Source organism: Delphinapterus leucas, unplaced genomic scaffold, assembly GCF_059928025.1.
Source record: "Delphinapterus leucas isolate spDelLeu-1000000601 "Yukka" unplaced genomic scaffold, BTC_Dleu_Yukka2 spDelLeu_asBTCV2_sq25, whole genome shotgun sequence".
Lineage (NCBI taxonomy): Eukaryota > Metazoa > Chordata > Mammalia > Artiodactyla > Monodontidae > Delphinapterus > Delphinapterus leucas.
Genome location: NW_028322234.1, coordinates 7,411,864 through 7,434,887, shown reverse-complemented (window position 1 = coordinate 7,434,887; position 23,024 = coordinate 7,411,864). Strand labels below are relative to the sequence as shown.

Genomic DNA, 23,024 nt, shown 5'->3' with positions numbered 1-23,024 from the left:
ATTTCAATAAAAATTCAAAAAAAAACCCCACTGGAATAGACTTCCTTGCACATTCATCTTTTTTTTTTTTTTAAATCCAAAAACATGTGTATGGAGGAGATTCACTGACAATTGTAGCAGAAGTGCCAGTTCTTAAAAAAATTAATTAAGTTATTTATTTTTGGGTGCATTGGGTCTTAGTTACTGCACACGGGCTTTCTCTAGTTGTGGCAAGCGGGGTCTACTCTTTGTTGCGGTGTGCAGGCTTCTCACTGCGATGGCTTCTCTTGTTGTGGAGCATGGGTTCTAGGCACACGGGCTTCAGTAGCTGTGGCATGCGGGCTCAGTAGTTGTGGCTCACGGGCTCTAGAGCGCAGACTCAGTAGTTGTGGCGTATGGGCTTAGTTGCTCCGTGGCATGTGGGATCTTCCCGGACCAGGGCTCGAACCCATGTCTCCTGCATTGGCAGGCAGATTCTTAACCACTGTGCCACCAGGGAAGCCCAGAAGTGCCTTGTTTTTGTTTTTTTTAAAAAAGATGTTGTGGGTAGGAGTTTATTAATTAATTTATTTATTTTTGCTGTGTTGCATCTTCGTTTCTGTGCGAGGGCTCTCTCTAGTTGTGGCAAGCGGGGGCCACTCTTCATCGCGGTGTGCGGGCCTCTCACTATGGCGGCCTCTCTTGTTGCGGAGCACAGGCTCCAGACGCGCAGGCTCAGTAGTTGTGGCTCACGGGCCCAGTTGCTCCGCACCATGTGGGATCCTCCCAGACCAGGGCTCGAACGCGTGTCCCCTGCATCAGCAGGCAGATTCTCAACCACTGCGCCACCAGGGAAGCCCCAGAAGTGCCAATTTTTGATGGTGGCTTTATCCTACCCTTTGGCCTAACTGGTATTTCTCTAGTTTTACCTCTGAATGAGCGAGATTTGCAAAGAGAAAAAAAAAAAAAAAGTTGTATTTTTAAAAAAGAATTTAGTTTTTTTGCTTTTAACATCTCTTTTCGTTTTGGTCTTGGGGACAGAGCCAACCCAGGGCAGTGTAGCTGCACAATGCATGGGATGAAGGGATGAAGGCTGCTTCCTCTGGCAAGCTGGCTTCTGAGATTGCACCTTCTCTTCCTGCTTTTCCTCCAGGTCTGTGACCCTCCAAGGTATGAAGTCTGACTGGTCCAGCCAGAAGGGGGTACTTCTGCAAAGTAAGTGTCTTATGCTCCAGGTTATACATCAGGGCTGCTTGACAGTGTCTGAACTCTCTCTGCATCAAAGTACTTCTTTTTCTTTTTTTTTGAACAGCAGATGGACTAAGATTTATTTATTTACTTAACATTAACATTTAAAAAGACTTCATTTACCTCAGCAACTTGAAAGACAATTGAGTGTACTATTGAAACACTTGAAATCCAGAGACAAGAAAGATCCCAGCGCCATTCTGGAGGTGGCGTGAAGATCTGTGCCAGGCCTCCAACCTAGGCTAGGCTCTGCCATGAAACTGAGACAACCTAAAGATAAGACAGCCTTGGCCTCGTTCCCACTGGGAGACAGCCCTAACTGCTCATGAGTAAGAGAGAGCTAGATTGTACTGAGGACTGGTTCCTCATGAGTCATCAGGAAGGTCAGTTGGTTCTGTCTTCAGCAGGTAGTCAAAGTACTTGTGAAAGCCAGTCATCCCCTCATTCTTCCCTCTACCACCCTTCCATCTGTCATTGATCTATCCATCATCTACGTTATCCCCCATTCATTCACTGATCCATCCATCCATTCATCAGTCCACCTCCTATTCATTGATCTCTTTACCAATTCCTTCAGCTTTCTTCATTCACACACATTTATCTACTCAGGTTTCATCCATCCATCTGCCCACCCATCTATCCTCCCTGCCTCCATCTATCCATATATCCCGCCACCCACCCACCCATCCACGCATCTATCCATCCACCCACCTACTCATCTATCCATCCATCCATTCCTCCATCCATCCATTCCTCCATCCACCCACACATCCATCCATTTATCTGTTTACTCACTCATCCACCCATCCATGTGTCCATTTCCTTATTTACTTATCTGTTCAATTCATTCGTCAACTTCATTTACTCATCCATTTGCAACCCTACCCTTCATCCATTCCTCCAGCCCATCCAGCATTCATTCGTCCACTGATTTATCCATTCAGTATCTAGCCATGAGACCATCTATCCATCCAACTTTCAGTCCACTCATCCACTCATTTATTGGTCAAGCTAGCCACCCAGCCAATACCTGTTCAAAACTCGGAGCCAAGCCCTGTGACTGAGATAGGGCCACAGAAGTGACTCAGACTTGGTTCCCGCCCTCTAGGAATTCACAGTTGATGGAGAAAAGCAAATAATAACACCAGGCGCACGCACACACAAACAGGATATTTCCAGAATACTGTGATCAGTGCTGTGCTCACAGTATGTTCCAGATACAGAAGAAGGTCGAAAAGCAGATAGGTGGTCAGACATTCAGGTGAGAACGTGCCCTGTGTGCTGGTGTTGAAGTAGCCATAGGATGATGAGGGAGACATGGGTACCAAAGGCCACCTGGGCATGTGGCTGGGAGAGAGAGGGCCTGCAAAGGAGAGGAGGAAGATTGCAAGGTGCCAGGAGCAAGAAGATGTAGGTTCTGGGGTGAGTGCCTGCCCCAGCCAGGAGGCCTCGTGTGTACATTACACTGCTCCCTGACCACTTACTTCCCTATAACCCCCCACAGGCAGAGCTGAGCCGCCTAGGAACCAAGACAATGCAGCAAGCAACACAGCTACAGGTGTCACCCAGTGGGCAGAGCTCCTATCAGCCGTCCCCAACCTTCAAGACAAAGTGGGGACACTGCGTCTGCAGCTACAGGTGTCACCCAGTGGGAAGAGCTCCTATCAGCCCGTCCCCAGTCTCCAAGGCAAAGCAGGGACACTGCATCCACAGCCCCGGCATGAGCCACCTGCATCCAAGGAGACCCTTCTGCAACAGCCAGACAAGGACAAGACGGTGGCTCATCATATCCCATGCCTCCGGGCTGTGGTGGAGAGCCAGGCCTTCAAGAATGTCCTGGTGGACGAAATGGACATGATGCTGTCCCATGCAGCCACCCTCATCCAAGCCAACTGGAGGGGCTACCGGCTCCGGCAGAAGCTAATCTCTCAGATAATGGTGACCAAGGCCATCCAGGAGGCCTGGCGACGCTTCAACACCAGGTGCCTCCTCCAGTCTGGCAAGACGGTGGAGAAAAAAGCGAAGGTGGAGGAGGGGGACATCCCTTACCACTCGCCCCAGCAGGTGCGGTTCCAGCATCTGGAAGAGGGCAAGTCCCTTCTGGCCCAGCCCACCTTGGTGAGCAAGGAGACCCAGTTTCCTTCCTCCAACGGCCTGGCCGCTTGTACCCACCAGCTGGCCTTGCTGCAGTCCCAGGGCATGTCACAGCCGGGTACGTGCTCTGTCGGAGGCCCCAGCGTCGCCTTCCTTCCACACCAGACCGCTGCCATCAGACTTCCGTGTCCTGTGAGTCCAGAGGCGAAGTGCCGCCCATGCCTGCTGACAAGAACTGTCAGAAATGCCTGCCTTGTCCACGGAGAGGGGGACACGATGAAGACCAAGCAAGTAACCGCCAAAGCTAACAAGGCAGGAGCCCCGGGGCCACCACCATCCGGAAGATGTGCCCAGGCAGTTCAAGGACAGCTCAAGAGCCAGACCCAGGCCCACATGGAAGCAGAGGTCCTCGAAGGGCCACCACAGACAGGCCCAGCACCTATGATAACCAAGACCCCAGCCCAGACGTGCCCACAAGCCACAGTGACCAAGACCCCACTCCAGTCATGCCTAGCGGCCACGATGAACAAGATCCAATCCCAGCCGTGCCCAGTGCCCGCGATAACAATAACCAAAACCCCACCCCAGCCCTGCCCAGCGACCCCGGTGACCAAGACCTCAGTTCAAATGAGACCATCAGCCTCGATGACCAACACTTCACCCCGGACACGACCAGCAGCCATGATGGCCAAGACTCCACCCCAGTTATGCCTGTTGCCCTCAATGTTCAAGTCTCCAACGCAGACACGCCCTGCAGCCACGATGACCAAGACCCCATCTCATCAGACACTCCAAGGCGTCTCGGTGACCAAAGGTCCTCCTGCCCAGACACGCCTGGCGGCCATGGTAACCAAGACCCCAGCTCAGTTACGCTCGGTAGCCGCCATCCTCAGGACCCTGTGCCTGCCCCCTCCAGCAGCTGGAAATCTCAAACCTCCATCTTCAGCATTGGCGGCAGCTGGAATTCCCGACACCTCATCCCACACGTGTCTAAGTGGACCAAAGGCCAAGGCTGTGGTGAACGCGAGGCAGGCAGCAGGGGTGACCACGGTCTCACCCCACTCGTACTTGACTAAGGGAAAAATGAAATGCTTCCCCCCATCACATCTGGGGGCTGGGGATCCCAAGGCTACAGCCAGGCCTCCTTCGGAAGGTGAGAAAATCAAGGACTTCTCCCAGAAACGGGTGAAAACAGAAACAGCACCTAACATCAGTGAGGCCATGGAAGTGCCCGTGGTTTCGTCCTGGTCAAAAGTGGCGGAGGACGGGAGCAAGCAGGCACACCTGAGGACGGATGTCGTGAAGGCCCTATCCCAGGTATGTGAGCCTATAGAAACAGCTGTGGCACATCTGGGTACCGGCCCCGTGTTCAACCACAGGCTTGCCCCAGGCACGTCTGCTGGCCGAGCTGACCAAACCCCCGTCCTAGGCACATGTTTCTACCAAGCTGACCAAGGGCCCGTCCCAAGGACATCCACCCCCTGAGCTGACCACAGCCCTAGCCCAATCACATCTGTCCAAGGTGCAGTCCCAGGCACATCTGCCCACCGAGCTGACCCAGGCACAGTCCCAGACACATCTGGCCACAGAAACAGCCAAGAGCTTCCATGCAGCCCGGCAGGCCGCCGAGCTCAGCAGCAAGACCCAGTCCCAGCCACTCCTAGTCGAGTTCAAGGCCTCCACCCAGCCCTGCCAGCACATTGGCGCTCTGCCCCGAGCCAAGCCAGAGGACAGATTGACCCAGCTCCTGTCCCAGAGCTACGTGCAGGGCAAGGCCACCCAGGGCCCACGCCAGGGGGCCTCTGAGAGCCAGAACACGCTGGTGCCTCTGCTGGCCTCTGCTGGACACACCACATGCAATGTCGAATCCTGGGGGGACAGGGCCCAGCTGTCAACAAGCAGCCCAGCCCCGCCCCGCCCTGCCAGGAGGAGCTGGCAGCCTCCCAGCTCGCTTCCCTATGTGCTGAGCTGGCTGCCCTGCTGGGCTCCCAGGAGAACCTCCGCGCCCTGCTGGCAAAAGCCCTCTCCCAGGGGGAAGTGAGGGCGGCCCTGTCCAAAGAGGTCTCGGGAGCCACGATGGCCAAGGCCCTGCCCCAGGGCATCCTGGGCACGGCGCTGGTGAAGGCGCTGTCCTGGGGCAAGCTGGCCGCCAGCCTGTCCTGCGCCCTGGCCCGGGGTGAGCTGTGGGCAGAGCTCACTAAGGCCATTCAGGGCAGACTGGCGGACGTGCTCAGCAAGGCCCTGATGGAGGGGGAGCGGGCCACCTTGAACCAGGCCCTGTGTCAGGGTGAGCTGGGCGCAGTCCTCAGCCAGTCTTTTTCTCAGGTGGCCCTGAGGTCTGGAGTCGTCCTCCCCAAGGCTGCCGTGAAAACGGCGGGAAGCGGGGTGACTGTGATGCCGACCCCAGTGGAGGTGGACTGTAGGGGGAGCCCGTTGGCTGCATGGGGTCCCACCCTGGGCCCCATGAGATTACAGCCCAGCAAGGTCAGGGTTCACTGGGGTGGGGCCTCGGAGGGTTTCATCACAGGCTGGCCCTCCAGGCTCTTGGAAGAGGTGGGGGATGGAGCCATGCTCGGGGGGTCACCCTGCTCATCGGTGGTCTCTGTGGGTGCCTCCTTGACTGCTGGACTCCTTGACCCCTTGACCATTCATCAGTATCCCCTGATTGCTGCCCTGGACCCCACTCTGTCACAGGAGATGGGACCCAGCAGAGACACCCTAAATCTGTACCTGACCCCTAAGGTCCGTGAGGCAAATGTGTGCCTGCACCCAAGGGCTAGTGAACTGGCCTCAGATCTCAGTCCCATGGTGAGTGATGTGGACCCCAATTTGCCCAACTCGCCCCACCAGCAGCCACCCCCCAGTCTATGGCAGCCACTCATTGCCAACGGCGTGAACCCAAGCATGAGCCGGCCATCATTGGCCAGTGGCAGCATGACCCCAAGCGCCCACAATCCACACGAGGTCAGCAGGGCGGCCCCACGTCCATGGGTGTCGTCGGGGGAGGGCAGGGTAGTGGCACCGGGCAAGCTTCCCAGCACTACAGGTCGTGGGAGGGACACCCACTCCTACCAGTGTGCCGCCGCCTATGCGGGGTCGGCTTGCGGGTGTCATCCCTCCGGGGTCAGCAGGGTACCTCCCGGTGTGTGTCGACCCTCAGTGGCCAGAGGTCCACAACAGCCATCTATGGTCCCCGAGGAGACCATGCAGAGAACTCGGTCCCCAGATCATAAACGAGCCTCCGTGGGCACTAGGGAGATGACCAACAAGGTGACCCCAAGTCCACCACATGCCTCCATGGTGAGCAAAGCACAACCACAGGCCCCCAAGGCCTGTGTCATAACCCCAGATCTCTGGCCCGGCTCCATGGCTCCTGGTCATCGCTGGGCCCTCAAGACTCAGGCTGATCCCAGTCTGTTCCAAGCCTCCCCAGGCAGTAGGCTGGCGCCCACCCTTCCCCGTACAGCCATCCCTGGGCAGGAGAAAAATCAAACACGGGGCACCATTTCCAGTGTTCACTGCCCACAGGAGCTGGTGACTAGCCATATACTTAATGAACTGGTGCCCACTTTGCCACAGGGTCCAGACAGTGACCTGGCCAGAAGCTTCTCCCAGGGCTCCACAGACTATGGCCCCAATGTGAGCAATTCCCAGAGCTCACCGCGCAGCTGCAGTTCACTCAGCCTTTCCACCAAGTCTGTGGCCAGCATGACCGCTGTTGACCTGGTGGGGGAGTAGTCCTGGGAAGCCAGCTTGGACAGGGAGCTTCATCTAGATCCTCTCCTCTCTGGGGTGCCTGTGGAGAGGTCCCAGGGGCCTGGGAACATGGAAGAGACTGAGAGAGCAGGCCGTAGGCACATGACCCCAAACCTCCACGACCAGTCTCCTGCAGCCTCAGAACTGATCCCCATTCTGCATCACAGTTCAGTGGCCAGTCGCGTGACCTTGAGTGTCCCCTGGGGCTCAGATGATGCGGGAGATATGTCCTCAGGCCAAAGCTCCATGAATCTGAAGGATTGTCCCAGAAACCCTACAGGACTGGGTTGACCAGAAGTCTGCCTTTGAGTAATGTGGTCCCTATGGTCTATTGGTGGCCATCTGTGGCCGGTAGGTTGACCCCATGCCTATCCCAGCCTACAGTAGCCAGTAAGGTCTCCCCAGACCCAGACCAGCTCTCTATGGCCAGTAGAGTGATCGCCAGCCTATCTGAGCCATCTGTGGCCAGTAAGATGACTCCCACCCTAAGCCAGACATCCAGGACCAATAGGGTGGCCCCTAGCCTAGCTCAGCCATTGGTGACTGATGGGGTGGTCCCCAGCTTTGCACAGCCATTAATGGCCTGTAGGGTGGCTCTCAGCCTAGCCCAGCCATCCATGGCCGGTGTGGTGGCCCCCAGCTTAGCCCAACCACCTGTGACTGGTGGGGTGGCCCTGGGCCTAACCCGGCCATCTATGACCACTGGGGTGGCCCCCAGCCTTGCCCAGCCACCTGTGAACAGTGGGGTGGCCCCTAGCTTAGCCCAGCTGCCTGTGACTTGTGGGGGGACCCCCAGCCTACCTCAGCCACGTGTGACCAGTGGGGTGACCGCCAGCCTTGCCCAGACACCTGTGACCAGTGGGGTGGCCCTGAGCCTAGCCCAGCCATCTATGACCACCAGGGTGGCACCCGGCATTGCGCAGCCACCTGTGATCAGTGGGGTGGCCCCCAGCTTAGCCCAGCTGCCTGTGACTTGTGGCAGGGCCCCTAGCCCAAGCCAGCCACCTATGACTGATGGGATGACCCCCAGCCTAGGCCAGACATGTAGGGTTGGTGGGGTGGCCCCCAGTCTAGCCCAGTCACCTATGACCATTGGGGTGGCCCCTAGCCTAGGCCAGCCATCTTTGACCATTGGAGTAAACCCCTGCCTAGCCCAGCCATCCTTCGCCAGTGGGATGGCTCCTAGCTTAGGCCAACCTCCTGTGGCTTCTGTGGTGGCCCCCAGCCTAGGCCAGCCATCTATGGCTGGTGTGGTGTTCTCCAGCCTGGCCCAGCCATCTGTGGCAAGTAGGGGGATGCCCAGCCTGGCCCAGCCATCTGTGATTAGTGGCATGGGTTGTGCACTCTGTCAGCCAAGTTGGGCCCGTAGCGTGGGTTCAAGTCTACTCTCATCAAGGGTGAATGCAGTGGCTCCCAGTCAGCGTCATTCATCTTTTGCCATTGAAGTCACCTCGTGTGCACCGTATCCATCAGTGGCTAACAGCATGGGCCGGGGTCTGAGCCAGCCAACTGTGTCTACTAGGGTGGACCCATGTCAAGATCCTCTGATGGTTAGTGGGGTGACCCCAAATCCCCAGGCCCCTGAGTTCAGCAAGGTGGCCCTTGGGTTTCATCAGCCATCCAGTATTAGTGGGAGGCACCCAAGCATAACTGAACAGTCTGCTGTCACTGTTTCAGCTCCAAGTCTCTACCAGGCATCTGTGGCCAGTGGAGAGGACTCTTGTCTGGGCCAGGGAACTAGTATATCTCAGGGGATTCTGTTCAGGGGCATGGCTACAAGCATGTCCCAGGGCACCATGGCTGCTGGCATGCTTCCAAACGTGCCTCCGGGGACCTTGGCTGCTGGTATGTTCCTAAGTATGTCTCGGGTACCTGTATCCCCTGGCATGTCAGGGAGTATGGGGTGGAGAAGTGTGGTGACTGGTATGGGCCCAAGCCAATCTCAAGTGACCGGGGGCATGGCCCCCATTACATCCCTGGGCCTCTGTGGCTGGTGCCCCCTTGATTCATGAACCAGCCTCAGAGGCGGGACCTGGCTTCTCTCCAGCTTCAGTGCCCGGTGGATTGGATGTGAGTTCATCCAAGTTTTCCCTCACCAATGTGGGCCCCGGCATATCTCAGGTCAATGTCGATCTCCCAATATCTTTGGACCAACAGTATCCTTCTGTGTTCACAATCTCCAAATCCAGTTACCAACAAGCAGATGCTGTCAGCCAGGAGCCTGGGATGGGCATGGCCAGTGGTGTGGTGCCAGGTTCTGTAGCCAGTAGGATGACCACAGCTGTGGCCCCAGGTACTAGGGCTGGTGGTATGACCCCTAGTCTTTCCCCAGGGTCCATGATCAGGGGTGTGGGCCAGAGCCTTCCTCAAGGGTCCATGATGAGTTGTGTGGCCCCAGCCTTCCACCAGGTTATATGGTCAGTGGTGTGGTTCAGACCCTTCCCCCAGGGTTCGTGATCAGTGGCATGGGCCAGGGCCTTTCCCCAGGGTCCATAATCAATGGCATGGGCCAGGGCCTTTCCCCAGGGTCCGTGATCAGTGGCACGGGCCAGGGCCTTTCCCCAGGGTCCGTGATCAGTGGCACGGGCCAGGGCCTTTCCCCAGGGTCCGTGATCAGTGGCACGGGCCAGGGCCTTTCCCCAGGGTCCGTGATCAGTGGCACGGGCCAGGGCCTTTCCCCAGGGTCCGTGATCAGTGGCATGGGCCAGGGCCTTTCCCCAGGGTCTGTGATCAGTGGCATGAGTCAGGGCCTTCCTCCAGGTTCTGGGGCCAGTGGCATGGCCAGAACCCTGCCTCTGAGTTCTGTCACAACTGCAGTGTCCCCCAGCCTGAATGCAGCATCCGGTGCTGGTGGGAAGAGGCAAGGTCTCTCTGTAAGACCCTCAGCTAGTCTAACTGCTCCAAGCCTGCTCCTAGGTTCAGCGGCAAGTGGGGTGGGCTCAAGTATCCCTCCTTGTCCTGTGGCCTCTAGTGTGGACCCAGCATCTATGCCTGGGGGACTGGATCAGAACCTAGTTCTGGAGTCCATGGCTAGTACAGCTGGTCCACCCTCCACAGTTGGAGGCGTGGCCCAGAGCCTGCCCCAAGGGTCCATGCTGATTGGGATCTCTCCTCGTCAAATATCACGGAGCCCTGGCGGGAGAAGCATCCACAGCCTCCTTCCAGGCATCCCGTACCCCTGGCCTGGCTCAAGCTCATCTCCAGGAAGCTAATGGCACAGCCAAGGGAGTGTACCAAGTGCCTACGGCTCTGCAAAGAGCCTCACAGTTGAGCCAAGCTCTTGGGATGATGCCGTTTGAGACCACAGGCCACCAGACTGTGATAAAGCCAGAGGACCTGGACAAGACTTTGCCCCAGGGGTCCATATCCAACTGGGAGTCCGAGGTCCTTGAGGCAACCCCGTGGATGTCCCCTAGTCCCCTGGCAACTGACATCGACCACAGTCAAGAGTCCCCTGCAGAGGACGAGACTCTTCCCAAAGACCAAATGTCGCTCTTGGAGGAGGTGGCTCCCAGCTAAGCTATGTCTATGACCAGTGGCATGGCCTCTGTCCCTCTACAGTCCCCGAGTTTTGCCAAGCACTCCATGGCCCGTGGTGGCACCCCAACTCTGCATCAGAGGTCAGCCAGCAATTGGGGGGCCCCCAGTTCCCACCTTGTGGCTGCTGGTGGGGTCCCCGGTGCGCAGACAGGGTCTGTCAAGGGCACTTTGGCTCATCAACAGACATCAGTGTCTCACACTGTACCCCGGAGCCCCTCCATGGTTTATGTTGTGCCCCAGAGCCCCTCGGCTTATCAAAAGGCTTTGGAGGCTCACATTATGCCCCAGAGCCCCTCGGTGGCTCACATGTCCCGGAGCCATTCCCATGGGACGATGGCTTCTACTGTCATCTCAGGGTCACCCAAGCTGGCCCATGGCAGTACTATGGCAACCGGTTTACACCCAGGGTCTGTGGCTGGGATGGGGACCCCCAAGCACTTCCCGGAAGTCAGGGGCCACCAGCGTGGCCTCCCATGTGCCACTGCATCCACCCCTGGTTAGAGGGGTGGCATCCAGCGCGCTCCAGAAGCCAGTGTCCGGGGGTCTGATTCAGGATGGCCATGAGTTCCTTGGCCCTAGAAAATCCTTCAGGGCCACGCATGATGTCCCTTTCCCACAAATGCCGGACAATTCTGTGGCTGGGACTTGGCCCCGCCCATCAGGAGCAGAAGGATGCCCCCAGGTCCTCACAGGTGCACCGCTGGCCATAGCGCCAACAATCCACACTGGGGAGGTGGCACAACGGATGGTCTTCCCTAGGCTGAATCCGGGGGTTCGGAGGGTGTCTCTGGGTTATGAGTCTTCACCGAGTGGTTCCCGGCGGCCCCTTTTTAACCAGGAGTCGCCTCTGGTGTCTCGGAATTCCCTTAGCTCCGTGGCTCCTGCAGACAGTCACGGGGCGTCCCTGACTCCCGCTCTACTCCAGGGTCCTGAGGACAATGGCGTGTCTGGCAGCCAAGTGTGGAACTCTGCCGTCCCCAGTGTAGCGGTCGGGCCCAGAAACGGCACTGCGGCCCCTGGTGGCGCGTGGGATGTCATGGTGGCAGTGGATCCCAGACAGCCGGGGGAGCTGGTGACGTCGTCGGCGCAGGCTGTGGAGGAGATAATCATCCATGCGGTGGTCATCATCCAGGCGTGTACACGTGGCTTCCTGGTGCGCCGTACCATCAAGGTGTGGCATCAGTGGGCCATCACCATCCAGGCTGCCTGGCGTGGCTACCGTGCACGGCGGGACCTGGCCCGGCTCTGCAGAGCCGCCACAGTCGTCCAGGCTGCATGGCGAGGCTTCTGCATCCGCCGGAGCTGCACCCAGCAAATGCTGCTCCCAGGCATGTGGGCTGAGACGGGCAGCGGGGCCAGGACCACGTCTGATCACCACTGCTTCCAGTCCTGCCACCCACGTGTCTGTAGTCTCTGCCAGTCACTGAGCTCCGGGCTGGGGAGCCCACCCATCGTGGTGATGCTTGTGGGTTCCAGCTCCCGCACATGCCACATATGCGGCCATACCCTGCCCACCCGGGTGCTGCATGGCACGGGCCAGGGTGCTGCAGGCCAGGCCGGCATGCCACGGGGCTGCATCACCCGGTCAAACCCCCAGAGCCCCTGGCAACCCCATCACCAGAGCAAGGCAGCCACGGCCATCCAGTCAGCCTGGAGGGGCTTCGCTGTACGCTGCCAGCTGAAGCAGCAGCAGTTAGCAGCCAAGATGCTTCAAGCCACCTGGCGCGGCCATTGCACCCGGGCCTCTCTCACCACGGATGCGCTCTTGGGACCAGCGGCGTGGGACAACTCACAGCACGTGCAATGGCCAGGTGTCTAGGACCTTGGCTTACCAGTGGGGGAACACCAGGGGAGGAGCCATGTGGCTCTTTGGTTCTAATGAATAAAGCCCTCCACAGTCTGGGTCCTGGTCTACCTATGCTTACGGGGGTGTCTCAGGCATGGTGCGAGGGAAAATGAGAGGGATCTGGAACATCCTGAACAGGAGGGGCCCAAAACTTCCAACCATGCAGTTGGCACCTAGGGTCTGTGGCTGGGATGGGGACCCCAAGCCTTTCCCGGAGGTCAGGGCTGCCAGCGTGGCCTCATACGTACCATCATATTCATCCACGGCTAGCAGGGCAGCATCGTCGGTTCCAGATGGAGGTACTCCAGAAGCCAGTGTCTGGGGACCTGGCCTAGAATGGCCACCATGAGTCCCTTGGCCCTGGAAAATCCTACAGGTGCATGCATGGGTGCCTCATTCAGGAACTACTAGAGGGTTCCAGCCACATCCAGATTTGGGGGGATGCTGGGCCCAGCCCCAAGGGGCCCCAATCTGGGTGAGAGAGAGCCGTACACAGACATTCCCACTGGTGGGATCAGGGACAGGGCAGAGAGGGAGAGAGGGGGCAGCCTGGCCAAGAGGAGGGGTAGAGGGGGGTGACAGCGTGGGTTTGGGGCAGCCATAGAGGGGGCACAGAGAGATGGGGGCTCCAGGGGGAACTAGAAGGGGCAGAGGGTGTCCTGAGGGGATAGGCAGAGTGTAAAGGCTTCAGGGTCATGAATCAGGAGGGTTTGTTAGGAGAGGTGGAGGGGTCCAAGTGGAGAGGGGGTCAGGAATGTCACCCCTGGTGAACCGTAGCGCCCCCCAGAGGCCCTGCGTCCGGAAGCCCCGCCTCCGCCTCACCCCTGAGCAGCTCCGCGCGCCGCCAGCAGGGGAGTGCACAGATGTAAAGAGCAGGCACCTGGCCACACACCTGCGCGGAGCCCGCAGTCCCCCCTCCCCACGCAGGAATGGCGGGCTCCCAGCTGCCGCAGCCGCTTCTGTTGCTGCTGCTGAAACCTGGTGGGGGTTCCGGAACTGCCAGTGTCACCTCTACAGGTAAGAACAGGTAAGAAGGAGATCCAGCTTCCAGGAAGCTGGAGGGGGCATATGGCCTAGCCACACACCCGGCATCTGGATTCCTCCCTTAGGCCACGCTGCTCTGGCACTCCATCCCTCCCCCCAGAAGGGCTGCTCCTTCTCCCAGAAGCAAGGTGGGGAGGTCGTGAGAACAGTGGAAGCACCACCACCCTTCCACCCCCACCCCCAGCCCCGAGGCTGCCAGTTCTGCCACCCCAGCATAGCCTGAGCCAGCGAGAGGCTGGTGAATGCCTCATACCCAGTTTGAGGTTCCGTTTCAAATCTCAGTTTTTCTTAGGCAGACCCCAAAGGGAGAAGTGTGAGGTCCCCAGGACCATGGGGGTGCGGGCGGGAGAAGGGCTCACTTCCTGGTCACTGAGCATCTATGGCTCCCAGAAGAAGTTCTTGGCGCCTGACAATTTCTTTCTGCTCCCCTATAAGACAGTTCCCAGGGTGGAGAAGTCATCGCTCTCTCTGACCCATGTCCCAGCCCCAAACCTGGAATATCAGAGTGGAGGCCACCACACGTGAGACTCTTATAGCAGACAAGGGCTTCACTCAGAAGGCACCACATTTATCCCCATTTCATAGCTCTGGAAACTGAGGCTCAGGCAAGCCGAGTCTCCCAGCCTGTGCCAGACCCAGATTCGAACCAGCTGACTTGGCTCATGCCAGTCTCCTGGTTCAGGAGTCTCTGGGCAAAGCAAACTCCTGGCACAGTGCATAGAAACAGCCCCATTTTACCTTCTGGTCAACTCTCCAGCCGCTCATGAGTGTCTGCTCTGCGCCAGGCACTCAGTAGAGTTTATGTCCTCAACAACCTCCTCCTTGCAGGCCCACTAGTTTTCCTCAGTTTGCTTTAGAAGTTCAACTCCTCAGAGGTCTAGCTTGGCTTGGGGTCCACTGTGGCCCCTGAGTCATCTTTATTTCAGCAGATAACTCTTCTCATCTGTATTCTTCCTCAAATAATGGTGGGAGGCATTTTGGGGAGGCTGAACTCTTAGTCCTTGACTCCTTGGAGGTCTCTGAGGGGCCTTCTTTCCACTTTCCAGTCACCTGGGGCCAGACTCTCTACAATTCTGAGCCTCAGTTCCCCACCAATAAAATGGGGATGAAGTCAGGCCAGCGCACCATGCCTCTTCTAGACTCACCTGTCATCCCCGTGGGGCCTGGGAAACCGGACAGAGAAACAGGGTCTGCATGTGGACCCTGCCCCCTCCTGGGGCCAGTGCCAGATATTATTTCTGCATTTCTGCTGCTTGGGGTGAGGCAGGGGAGGAAGCACAAAGACTGGTCCAGGGCAGAGTGGATGGGGTGGGGGCAGGGAGTGGTTGATGAATGAACTTGCAAGCAGTTCAGGTGCCCAGCAGCCTGGAACTGGGAAGGAAGTAATTGTGTGTGTGGGGGGGCAGCCCATGAAATCTTTACCTACCCTCAGCCTGGCCTCTGGGCTCCGTGTCTAGGATGGGGTAGAAGCTGGGGAGCACCTGGAGCAAGGTAGTGGGGGTTCCAGAGTCTTAGAGCCCAGGCCTCTGTACCCCCAATAAAACTCTGAGTTTAGCCATGGGGACTTTCCAGGTACCTGGGGAAGCAGATTAGGGCTGATCCTCCTTGGGAGCTCAGAGGTAGATCTCTGCCGTCAAACATCACCTTGTACCAGACCTGCGTGAGCTCTCAGGGACTCTGACTTCCTGTGATGTCAATTTTACAGACAAGGAATCTGAGTCCCAGAAGTTTTAAAAGAGCTGCTCAGCATGCTGCTTGGGTTGCAGCCATTCCCCATATCCAGAGGTTTCTAGACCCCTGAAGCAAGAGTCAGGGGCAGGGAGGGTCCACCCTGAACTGGAACCCTGGCTGTGGGAGTTCAGATAAGGAAATTCAGACAAGGGCACCTCAGTTTCCCACTAAGCACTCACGTGGTGCACTAAATCCTCCAAGTGTCCCTAAGTCGTGGGTGTCGTCTACCTGACATAATAGGGAAAGAGGCATCCAGAGGGGAGTCTGGGCCAGGGTCACAAGCCCTTGTTCCTAATTATCTTCTCCCTGCGCCCCAATGGTGTTTTCTTTTCAGGTGTTACAGTCTCAGAGATGGAGAACTTGACTTCCTAATCTCTGACTTCTCCCTCCAGCCACCCCTCCCCTACTTCAGTGGAAAACCACAACAGCCAAGAGAGCCCAGAGACAGGCTCCACCCCCTCACCCTAGCACCCCTAGTTCAGAGGCAGGTTCCATAACCCCCTCAAATTCAGGGGCAACCTCCACCATGCAGCCCATCTCCTCACAAGCAGAGAGACAGTCACCCACTCCAGCTCCGGCTCTCCCAGTTCAGAGCACACCGTCACCTCCCACTCTAGCCCCCTGAGTTCCATCTCCTTGACCACCCTGCATCGGAGCCCCACTCACCCCAATCCCAGCACGGTGCCTTCCTCCGTGTCCTCGGCCACCACTGACGGGACATCCGTGGCCTCTGACCTTGGTGAGTATTGGGACATTTGGGCAGATGGGGGATGGTTGCGGATACCAGGGTGCAGTTCTGAGATTGGCCACCAGGGGGAGACACAGTCCTAAGAATATGCTGCGAAGGACCTCTTCTCCCACCCCAGCATCACCTAAACCTCTTCAGACCTTCTTCATTCCAAGCACGTTTTATTAAGCACCTATCCTGTGTCGGGTCCTGTGAGACACAGTTATGTTGGGAGACAGGTTATAAGTAAATTACATATTTGTTTATAAAAGAACAAAGTAGAGCAGGATAAGGGGTTGGAACGTGAGTGCAAAGGTTTTGAAATTTTTAAAGACTATTCAGCCAAGGTCTTGGTTTGAAGGAGGCAAAGGAGGGAACCACGCAGGTAGCTAGGGAGAGAACAGCCCAGGCAGTGAGCACAGCAAGTGCAAAGGCCCTGAGGTAGGACTGCGCCTGGTGCATCTGAAGAAGAGTGAGATGGCTGGAATGGGGCGAGTGGGGGTACTAGTGGGGAGCAGTGAGGGTGAGGAAGTTGCAGGGTGTGATCATACAGGGCCCCAGGGATCCAATAGAGGCCAAGCATTTTCAGAGGGTCTAGAAAAATCTGTCATTCAAAATAATACATTGTCTCCAAAACATGCAAAGAAGAATGCAAACACGAAGCGTAATAACATTTTGCTTAAAGTCACAGGATATAAACCATCTTCACGAAGTGTCAAATTTTGCACGTATCCTCAGAAAGTCGCTGCATTTGGGAACAGAGTTCTAGGTTGGATTATTTTTTTCACTTTGCAAGAACTCCCAGAAGTGGCCAACAATGGCTGTGGAAACACAGTGAACAAAATTGATTGCTTGTAGAAAAATATATTCAAAAGAAAAAAGAAAAGAACGGAAAAGAAAAACAAAAGTAAAAGAATAAAAATGTGCTTGAAAAAATGGTTACAGCAGAGACTGGAGAGGGAATTAAGCACAGCTTCCTGAGAGGGGACTTAAAAGGCACTGGGCCCTGGTGGGTGTCTCAGCCTTAGAAGGGATGGGGTCTAGGGCTGACTCAGAGCTCCCCTCCAGGTGACACTGGAGCCCCCAAGTTGCACAGGAACCCAGGTGTGGTGGTGGCCGTGTGTCTGCTGGTGTGTGTTTTGCTCATCTGATATGTGATAATGGCCGTGAGGTGCTGCCACAAAGGCGTGTCTGAGTTCCAGAAGCTGGATGAGGTATCCATGGGGTTGGGGGGAGGCCAGGCTGGGGGGATTGCCCTCCCAAGCAGGGCAGGCCCCTGCTGCAAAGCCCACTGGTGCCTGAACAACCTCTTGTGTGTGTTCCTCCTTCAGGGGCTTGTGAGCTGAAGGTCATCCTCTGCCTATCACACACTGGAGTGATCCTCAAGAGGCTGGGATGGGGGGCTTGGATGGGGCTGGGGTGTCTGGAGAGGGGCAAGGCTTGTGGGAATAAAGCCCCTGCTGTTCCTCTGAGGCATCCTGAATCATGGATTCATTTGACAAACATTCTTGAGTGCGTACTATGTGCTGGGGTCACAGTGGGGACCATTTCTCCACCCTTACGGAGCCAACAGCCTCAAGGGGAAAGACTGACGACAGCCAGGGGATCAAGTGACATAATTTCAGATAGCTGAGGGCCAGAAAGTCACAGATTGGGGTTGTGGCTGGATCCCAGGGTCCCATGTGTCCAGGTTTGCAGAGAGGGTAGGGAGGTCTCTCTGGAAGGTGCACCACGTGGCTTGTGGGATCTTAGTTCCCTGACCAGGGATTGAACCCGGGCCTTCGGCAGTGAGAACGCAGAGTCCTAACCCCTGGACTGCCCAGGGAAGTCCCTGGAAGGTGATACTTGTGCCAAGACCTGAAAGGGTGAAGGAGCCACCCTGGGGGAAACCAGGGAAGGTGTTCCAGGAAGCAGGCATGGCAAGTACAAAGGCCCTGTGGTAGGAAAAACTAGGGGTGTTTGGGAAACAACAAAGAGGTGAGCAGGGTCAGAGCTGGGTGAGGGAGGGATCTGTGGGGCACCAGGTGGGCTATGGGAAGAAGTGTGAGTTTTAGCCAGAACACCATGGGGGAGTCTCCAGCCAGCAAGTTCCAGAATCCGACCGGTCTTCTTTCAAATCTTTAGGAGGGCAGATCAGCAGGGGTAACCAGGAGGCAGGGACAGCCTGTGCAAACGCATAGACACTGGAAAGGGCCAGAAGCATGCAGAGAACAGGGAGTCAAAATGCCCTCCCCTCCTCGACTCCCATTGTTTCAGTTCTGTTTCCCAGGGTCTGAGCATGGGCGTCCACTCTCTTCCCTCCCATTGTACAGGATGGAAAACTGAGTTTGGGGAGGGGCAGGCCTGGGACTGGGGACCCTGGTGGGTCTGTGGGTTCTTCCTTCTACCCACTCCACCCCCAGGGACTTTCCAGACTTCTCTAGCAGATTGGGACACCGAGGCTGCAGGCTGGGTCTCGACCATGTGCCTTGGCCATAACTCAGGCCTGGAGCTGCCCCCTCAAGGCTGAGTTTAACCCACAGTGAGATGGGTGGTCAGAGAGGCTGGGGGTCAAAGTTACCCAGCACATCGAGGTGAAGCCCGCCCAGGGGAGGGTCATGCTCTGATGATTCTTGGGGGCAGAGGGGACAGCAGGGCCTCCCAGGCAGGCAGCAGGTCTGGTGAAACATTAACTCATGGCAGCTTGGGAAGTGGTAATGTCACATGAACCCTTTTCCCTTGGCCACAGCCCTCCTCACCCCACAGCCCCTCCTGGGGGCCCCAGGTTCCTGCTGCAGCTCCAGCCCCCACTGTTTGTAGAGAGTGTTGACCAGAGGACCAGAGAGGGTCATCAATCTGCCTGGAGCAGCAGAGCACGGTGGGCAACTTTCCCGGAGCCTCCAGGGACCTCCTGAAGGCCATCTTCAAACTCCTGAAGACATACCTCATGGGCTCTGGCTGTGAAGCCCATGTCCCAGACCCCAAGCTGGTAAAATCCTCCTTTTCTGACCTCAAAACTGCACCTCTCTCTGCCTCTCTGTCTCTCTGCTTCTCTTTCTCTGTCTCTGTCTCCATCTCTCTCCTCATCTCTCCTTTTCTCTCTCTGGCTCCCTCCCTCTCTCATAAGCAAACACAAGAACAATTCAACTGAACACCTGCTCGCTCTGGGCCCGCCCCTCCCCCCCTCACTCCCCCCCCCCCCCCCCCCCGCAAACACACGTGGTCACTTGCTCCTGGCCACTCTCTCTCACACCTTCTTGGTGACACCCTCACACCCTTCCAGTCGCTCTGCTCCCCACCTCCCGGCTGGGTCCTGAGGGTAGTATGTGGGTGTATCCTGCTCAGGCCTGGCGCTCAGACAGTTAAGGGGCTCCACTTGGGCGGGGACCCTGGGCCGCCGCTTGGGCAGGTTAAGTCCTCCCCTCCCCCGCTGCCTGCGAGGTCACAGGACTCAGGCAGGACTCAGTGGTGGCAGTGAGCGTCAGGCCTACCCAGGCCTCGCAGAGCTGGTGTGAGTTTGGGGGGTTCTCACCCCCCAAAGCTGGGGTCCCTGCACCCTCCAGAGCTTGGCTGGGAGCTAAATGGATCTCCCATGGGGCCAGGGGACTTCCTCCTGAGGGTCCTGATGCTCCAAAGCTGCTGACTTGGGCAGGGAGTTGGGAGGGGGCTTGGGGAGTATGTCTGGGCACCGAGCCCACTGCCCTTAGACGGAAGCCCCTGCAGAGGGCTGGGTGGTTGCCCCACACTGGTGCCTGCGGTCTGGCCCAGGTTACCTTGATTGAGTATCTGCGGGCTCCAAGAGAGGATGCAGGGTATGGGAGTGGGTTCCCTGTCTAGGGGGGGCTCTCACAGGAGTATAGCAGTGCTGTCAGAGCCCAGAGGTCTCACGTCCATCTCCCCAGGTTCAGAGACAACTCATGCTGCTATGAGGCGCAGCAGGACAGCGCTCTCCTTCCCGCTAAACGAGGTGAGCAGTGGGGAGAGGGCTGTGACTGAAGTGGGGTACCCTTGTCCAGGCCATGGGGGAGGGGGTGTCCCAGGGCTTGGAAACACCCAGAGCTGCCTGGAAACCCACTTACAGATGGGGGAACTGAGGCCCATAAAGGCCACTAAGACTCGATCCAAGTATCCAGCCCCGGGCTGCAGCCATTGCTTTTGGGAGCAGGGGACCTGGGTGGGGGGCATGGGGGAGGGAGGGCACTAGGGACCCTTTGGGAATGGATGCAAGGTTTTTGATTGCCCAAGGAAAGGAGGCCTGGATGCCCTTAGTCCAGGGTGGGGAGGGTGTGAGGCCAGACATTCGGGGCAGGGAAACTGAGGCAGGAGAAAATGACAGTAGTGAGTGGGGAACTGGGCAGGAGCTGGATCTGAATCCCGGGCTGATGCCTGAGTGGCTGGTACCTTCTCTGGGACTCTATATGCTTGTGTAAAAAAAGGTGGGGGCTAAAATTTTGTGGCTGGAGAGAAGTCAGTATGAGGTGGGCCTCGGCAACAGGCAAGGTCCCACACGCTTTAACTCATTTAGCCATGCCCCAGCTGTCTGTGGAAGGAGGAGAAAGATAAGGGTAGTCCCAGTTTACAGATGAGGAAACTGAGGCCCGGAGAGGCTACCTCTCCCTTAAGGTGAATGGTTGAGCAAGATTTGAACCTGAGTCTTTGGGACCCTTGTCTGTGCTCTGAACCCCTGCCATTGAGCTGAGCCCCCAGCTGCTCCAACCGCCCAGGACAATCCCTGGCCCCCCTGTTTAATGTGGTGTGTGATCAGGCAGCTGGTTCCCTCTCCAAGTCGCACCTTCCTCCTCTGCAAAGTGGGGACCACATTATGCTCCTCCAAACACTCAGTTTACAGCATCAGTGATTCCACTTGCACGTGGAGTGCCTACTGTGCTGGGCCTGGGAACATGGATGCTCACAGGCTGGGCAGACAGAAATTAAACCAAGAAAAAGGATAACCTCTGGAGGTGGGTGAATGTGAGTGAGGCTGCCTAGGCTGGGCAGGGAGGGCTTCTCTGAGGAGGTGACTTTTGAGCTGAAGAATGGATGAAAACAAGCAGCCAGCCATGGGGAGAGCTGGGAGAAGGGAATTTCCTACAGAAGGCACAGCCTGTGCAAAGGCCCTGAGGCAGGTTTAAGGAGCAGCTACGACAAGGTTGGTGAGGCTGAGGCAGGTTGAGTGAGGGGAGAAGAGGAAGGTGAGAGGAGATGGAGGGCAGGGACTAGGGCACGTGGGGACTTGGGGGCTGCGGTGAGGGGTGTGGATTGTGATCTAGGGGTGCTGGAGGCCACGGGAGGGCTAGGATCAGTCAAGGGACAGATTTAGGGTTTGTCTTAGAGGCAGGAGTTGGGGTCGCAGCCAGAGCTAGCTCATATCAGGATCTCAGAGACAGGAGAGATGGACAAATCAAAAGACAGCTTCTCAGCCTCCCCACAATCACTTCCCCACCCAGGGCCTCCCGCCAGGTCTTCTGTCCCCACTCCAGACTCTCAGGGAGGGAAGCAATTAGTCTGGAGTGGCAGGTTGATTAACGCTGCCGCTGAGAGGTCCGGAGGACCCTCTGCTCCCCACCTGCAGCTCTGAGAGCCCCCATCCTTACCTTACACTACCCCGGAGGGGAACAGCCGGGTTAGATCCTGGGAGTCGGGGCCTGCTGAAGAATCCACCGCCCAAGGCCCTGCAGCTGCTGTCGACTGCTCCCCTCAGGGCCTCTCTTGTCTGTTTCACCCCAAAACCAGCCAGGCCCCCCACAAGCCCAGACCCAAACCACAAGCTGCCTCCTCTGGCTCCCCCTGGGGGCCATGTGGAACCTGAATTCACCAGATCGTGGTGCTTCCTCCCAAATCTTCCCCATCTAGGTCATGGTGGCCCCACCCATCCAGAGAACTGTGTGACAAGTCACCCATCATAATCACGAGTTACCCTTGAATCTTCTTGAACACCCTATGGCCATGGCCCATCTCTCAGCCACCAAGACATGTCCCGCATCCACTCATGGGCCCCACCTTGGCCCATGTCCCACCCAGATGCTGCCCCAGCCTCTATCCTCCCCCAATGGTCCCTGATGCAGACACAGGAGGCTTCTTAAAATCATAAAGCAAGTGGAATCTCTTTTTTTTTAATTTAATTTTATTATTATGATTATTTTTTTGAGGTACACGGGCCTCTCACCGTTCTGGCCTCTCCCGTTGTGGCGCACAGGCTCCGGACGTGCAGGCTCAGTGGCCATGGCTCACAGGCCCAGGCGCTCCGCGGCATGTGGGATCCTCCCAGACCGCGGCACGAACCCGTGTCCCCTGCATCGGCAAGCGGACTCCCAACCACTGTGCCACCAGGGAAGCCCTTCTTTTTTTTAATTTTTAAAAACTCATCGGGGGCTTCCTTGGTGGCTCAGTGGTTAAGAATCCGCCTGCCAATGCAGGGCACACAGGTTCGAGCCCTGGTCCGGGAAGATCCCACATGCAGCGGAGCAACTAAGCCCGTGCGCCACAACTACTGAGCCTACGCTCTAGAGTCCGCGAGCCACAACTACCGAGCCCACGTGCCACAACTACTGAAGCCCACGCGCCTAGAGCCCCTGCTCTGCAGCAAGAGAAGCCACCGCAATGAGAAGCCCACTCACCGCAATGAAGGGTAGCCCCAGGGCTTCCCTGGTGGCGCAGTGGTTGACAGTCCGCCTGCCGATGCAGGGGACACGGGTTCGTGCCCCGGTCTGGGAAGATCCCACATGCCGCGGAGCGGCTGGGCCCGTGAGCCATAGCCGCTGAGCCTGCGTGTCCGGAGCCTGTGCTCCACAACGGGAGAGGCCACAACAGTGAGAGGCCCGCGTATCACCAAAAAAAAAAAAAAAAAAAAAAAAAAGAACAGTAGCCCCAGCTCGCTGCAACTAGAGAAAGCCCACGCGCAGCAATGAAGACCCAACACAGCCAAAAAGTAAATAAATTTATATAAAAAAAACAAAACAAAAGTCATCGGTGTTTATTTACTTACTTATTTTTGGTTGCATTGGGTCTTCGTTGCTGCGTGCGGGCTTTCTCTAGTTGCGGTGACTGGGGGCTACTCTTCGTTATGGTGCACGGGCTTCTCACTGCGGTGGCTTCTCTTGT

At 57.1% G+C, this 23,024-nt stretch overlaps 2 protein-coding genes across 2 annotated transcripts; both read left to right on the top strand.

Annotated features, from left to right (window-relative positions):
• Positions 1–1,185: 1,185 nt before the first annotated feature.
• IQCN (IQ motif containing N) lies at positions 1,186–12,498 on the top strand. The gene is given in 9 exon segments (XM_089905283.1): positions 1,186–2,792; positions 2,795–4,664; positions 4,666–5,185; positions 5,188–7,312; positions 7,315–9,035; positions 9,037–9,445; positions 9,448–10,172; positions 10,174–11,025; positions 11,027–12,498. Coding segments are annotated over 9 exon segments (9,663 nt in total). The 5' UTR covers positions 1,186–2,740; the 3' UTR covers positions 12,416–12,498.
• A 55-nt stretch (positions 12,499–12,553) lies between these two features.
• On the top strand, positions 12,554–19,035 carry CIST1 (colon, intestine and stomach enriched 1). Its single transcript, XM_089905882.1, is given in 4 exon segments — positions 12,554–13,469; positions 15,602–15,779; positions 15,782–15,956; positions 17,013–19,035. Coding segments are annotated over 4 exon segments (729 nt in total). The 5' UTR covers positions 12,554–13,371; the 3' UTR covers positions 17,291–19,035.
• The last annotated feature ends 3,989 nt before the right edge of the window (positions 19,036–23,024 follow it).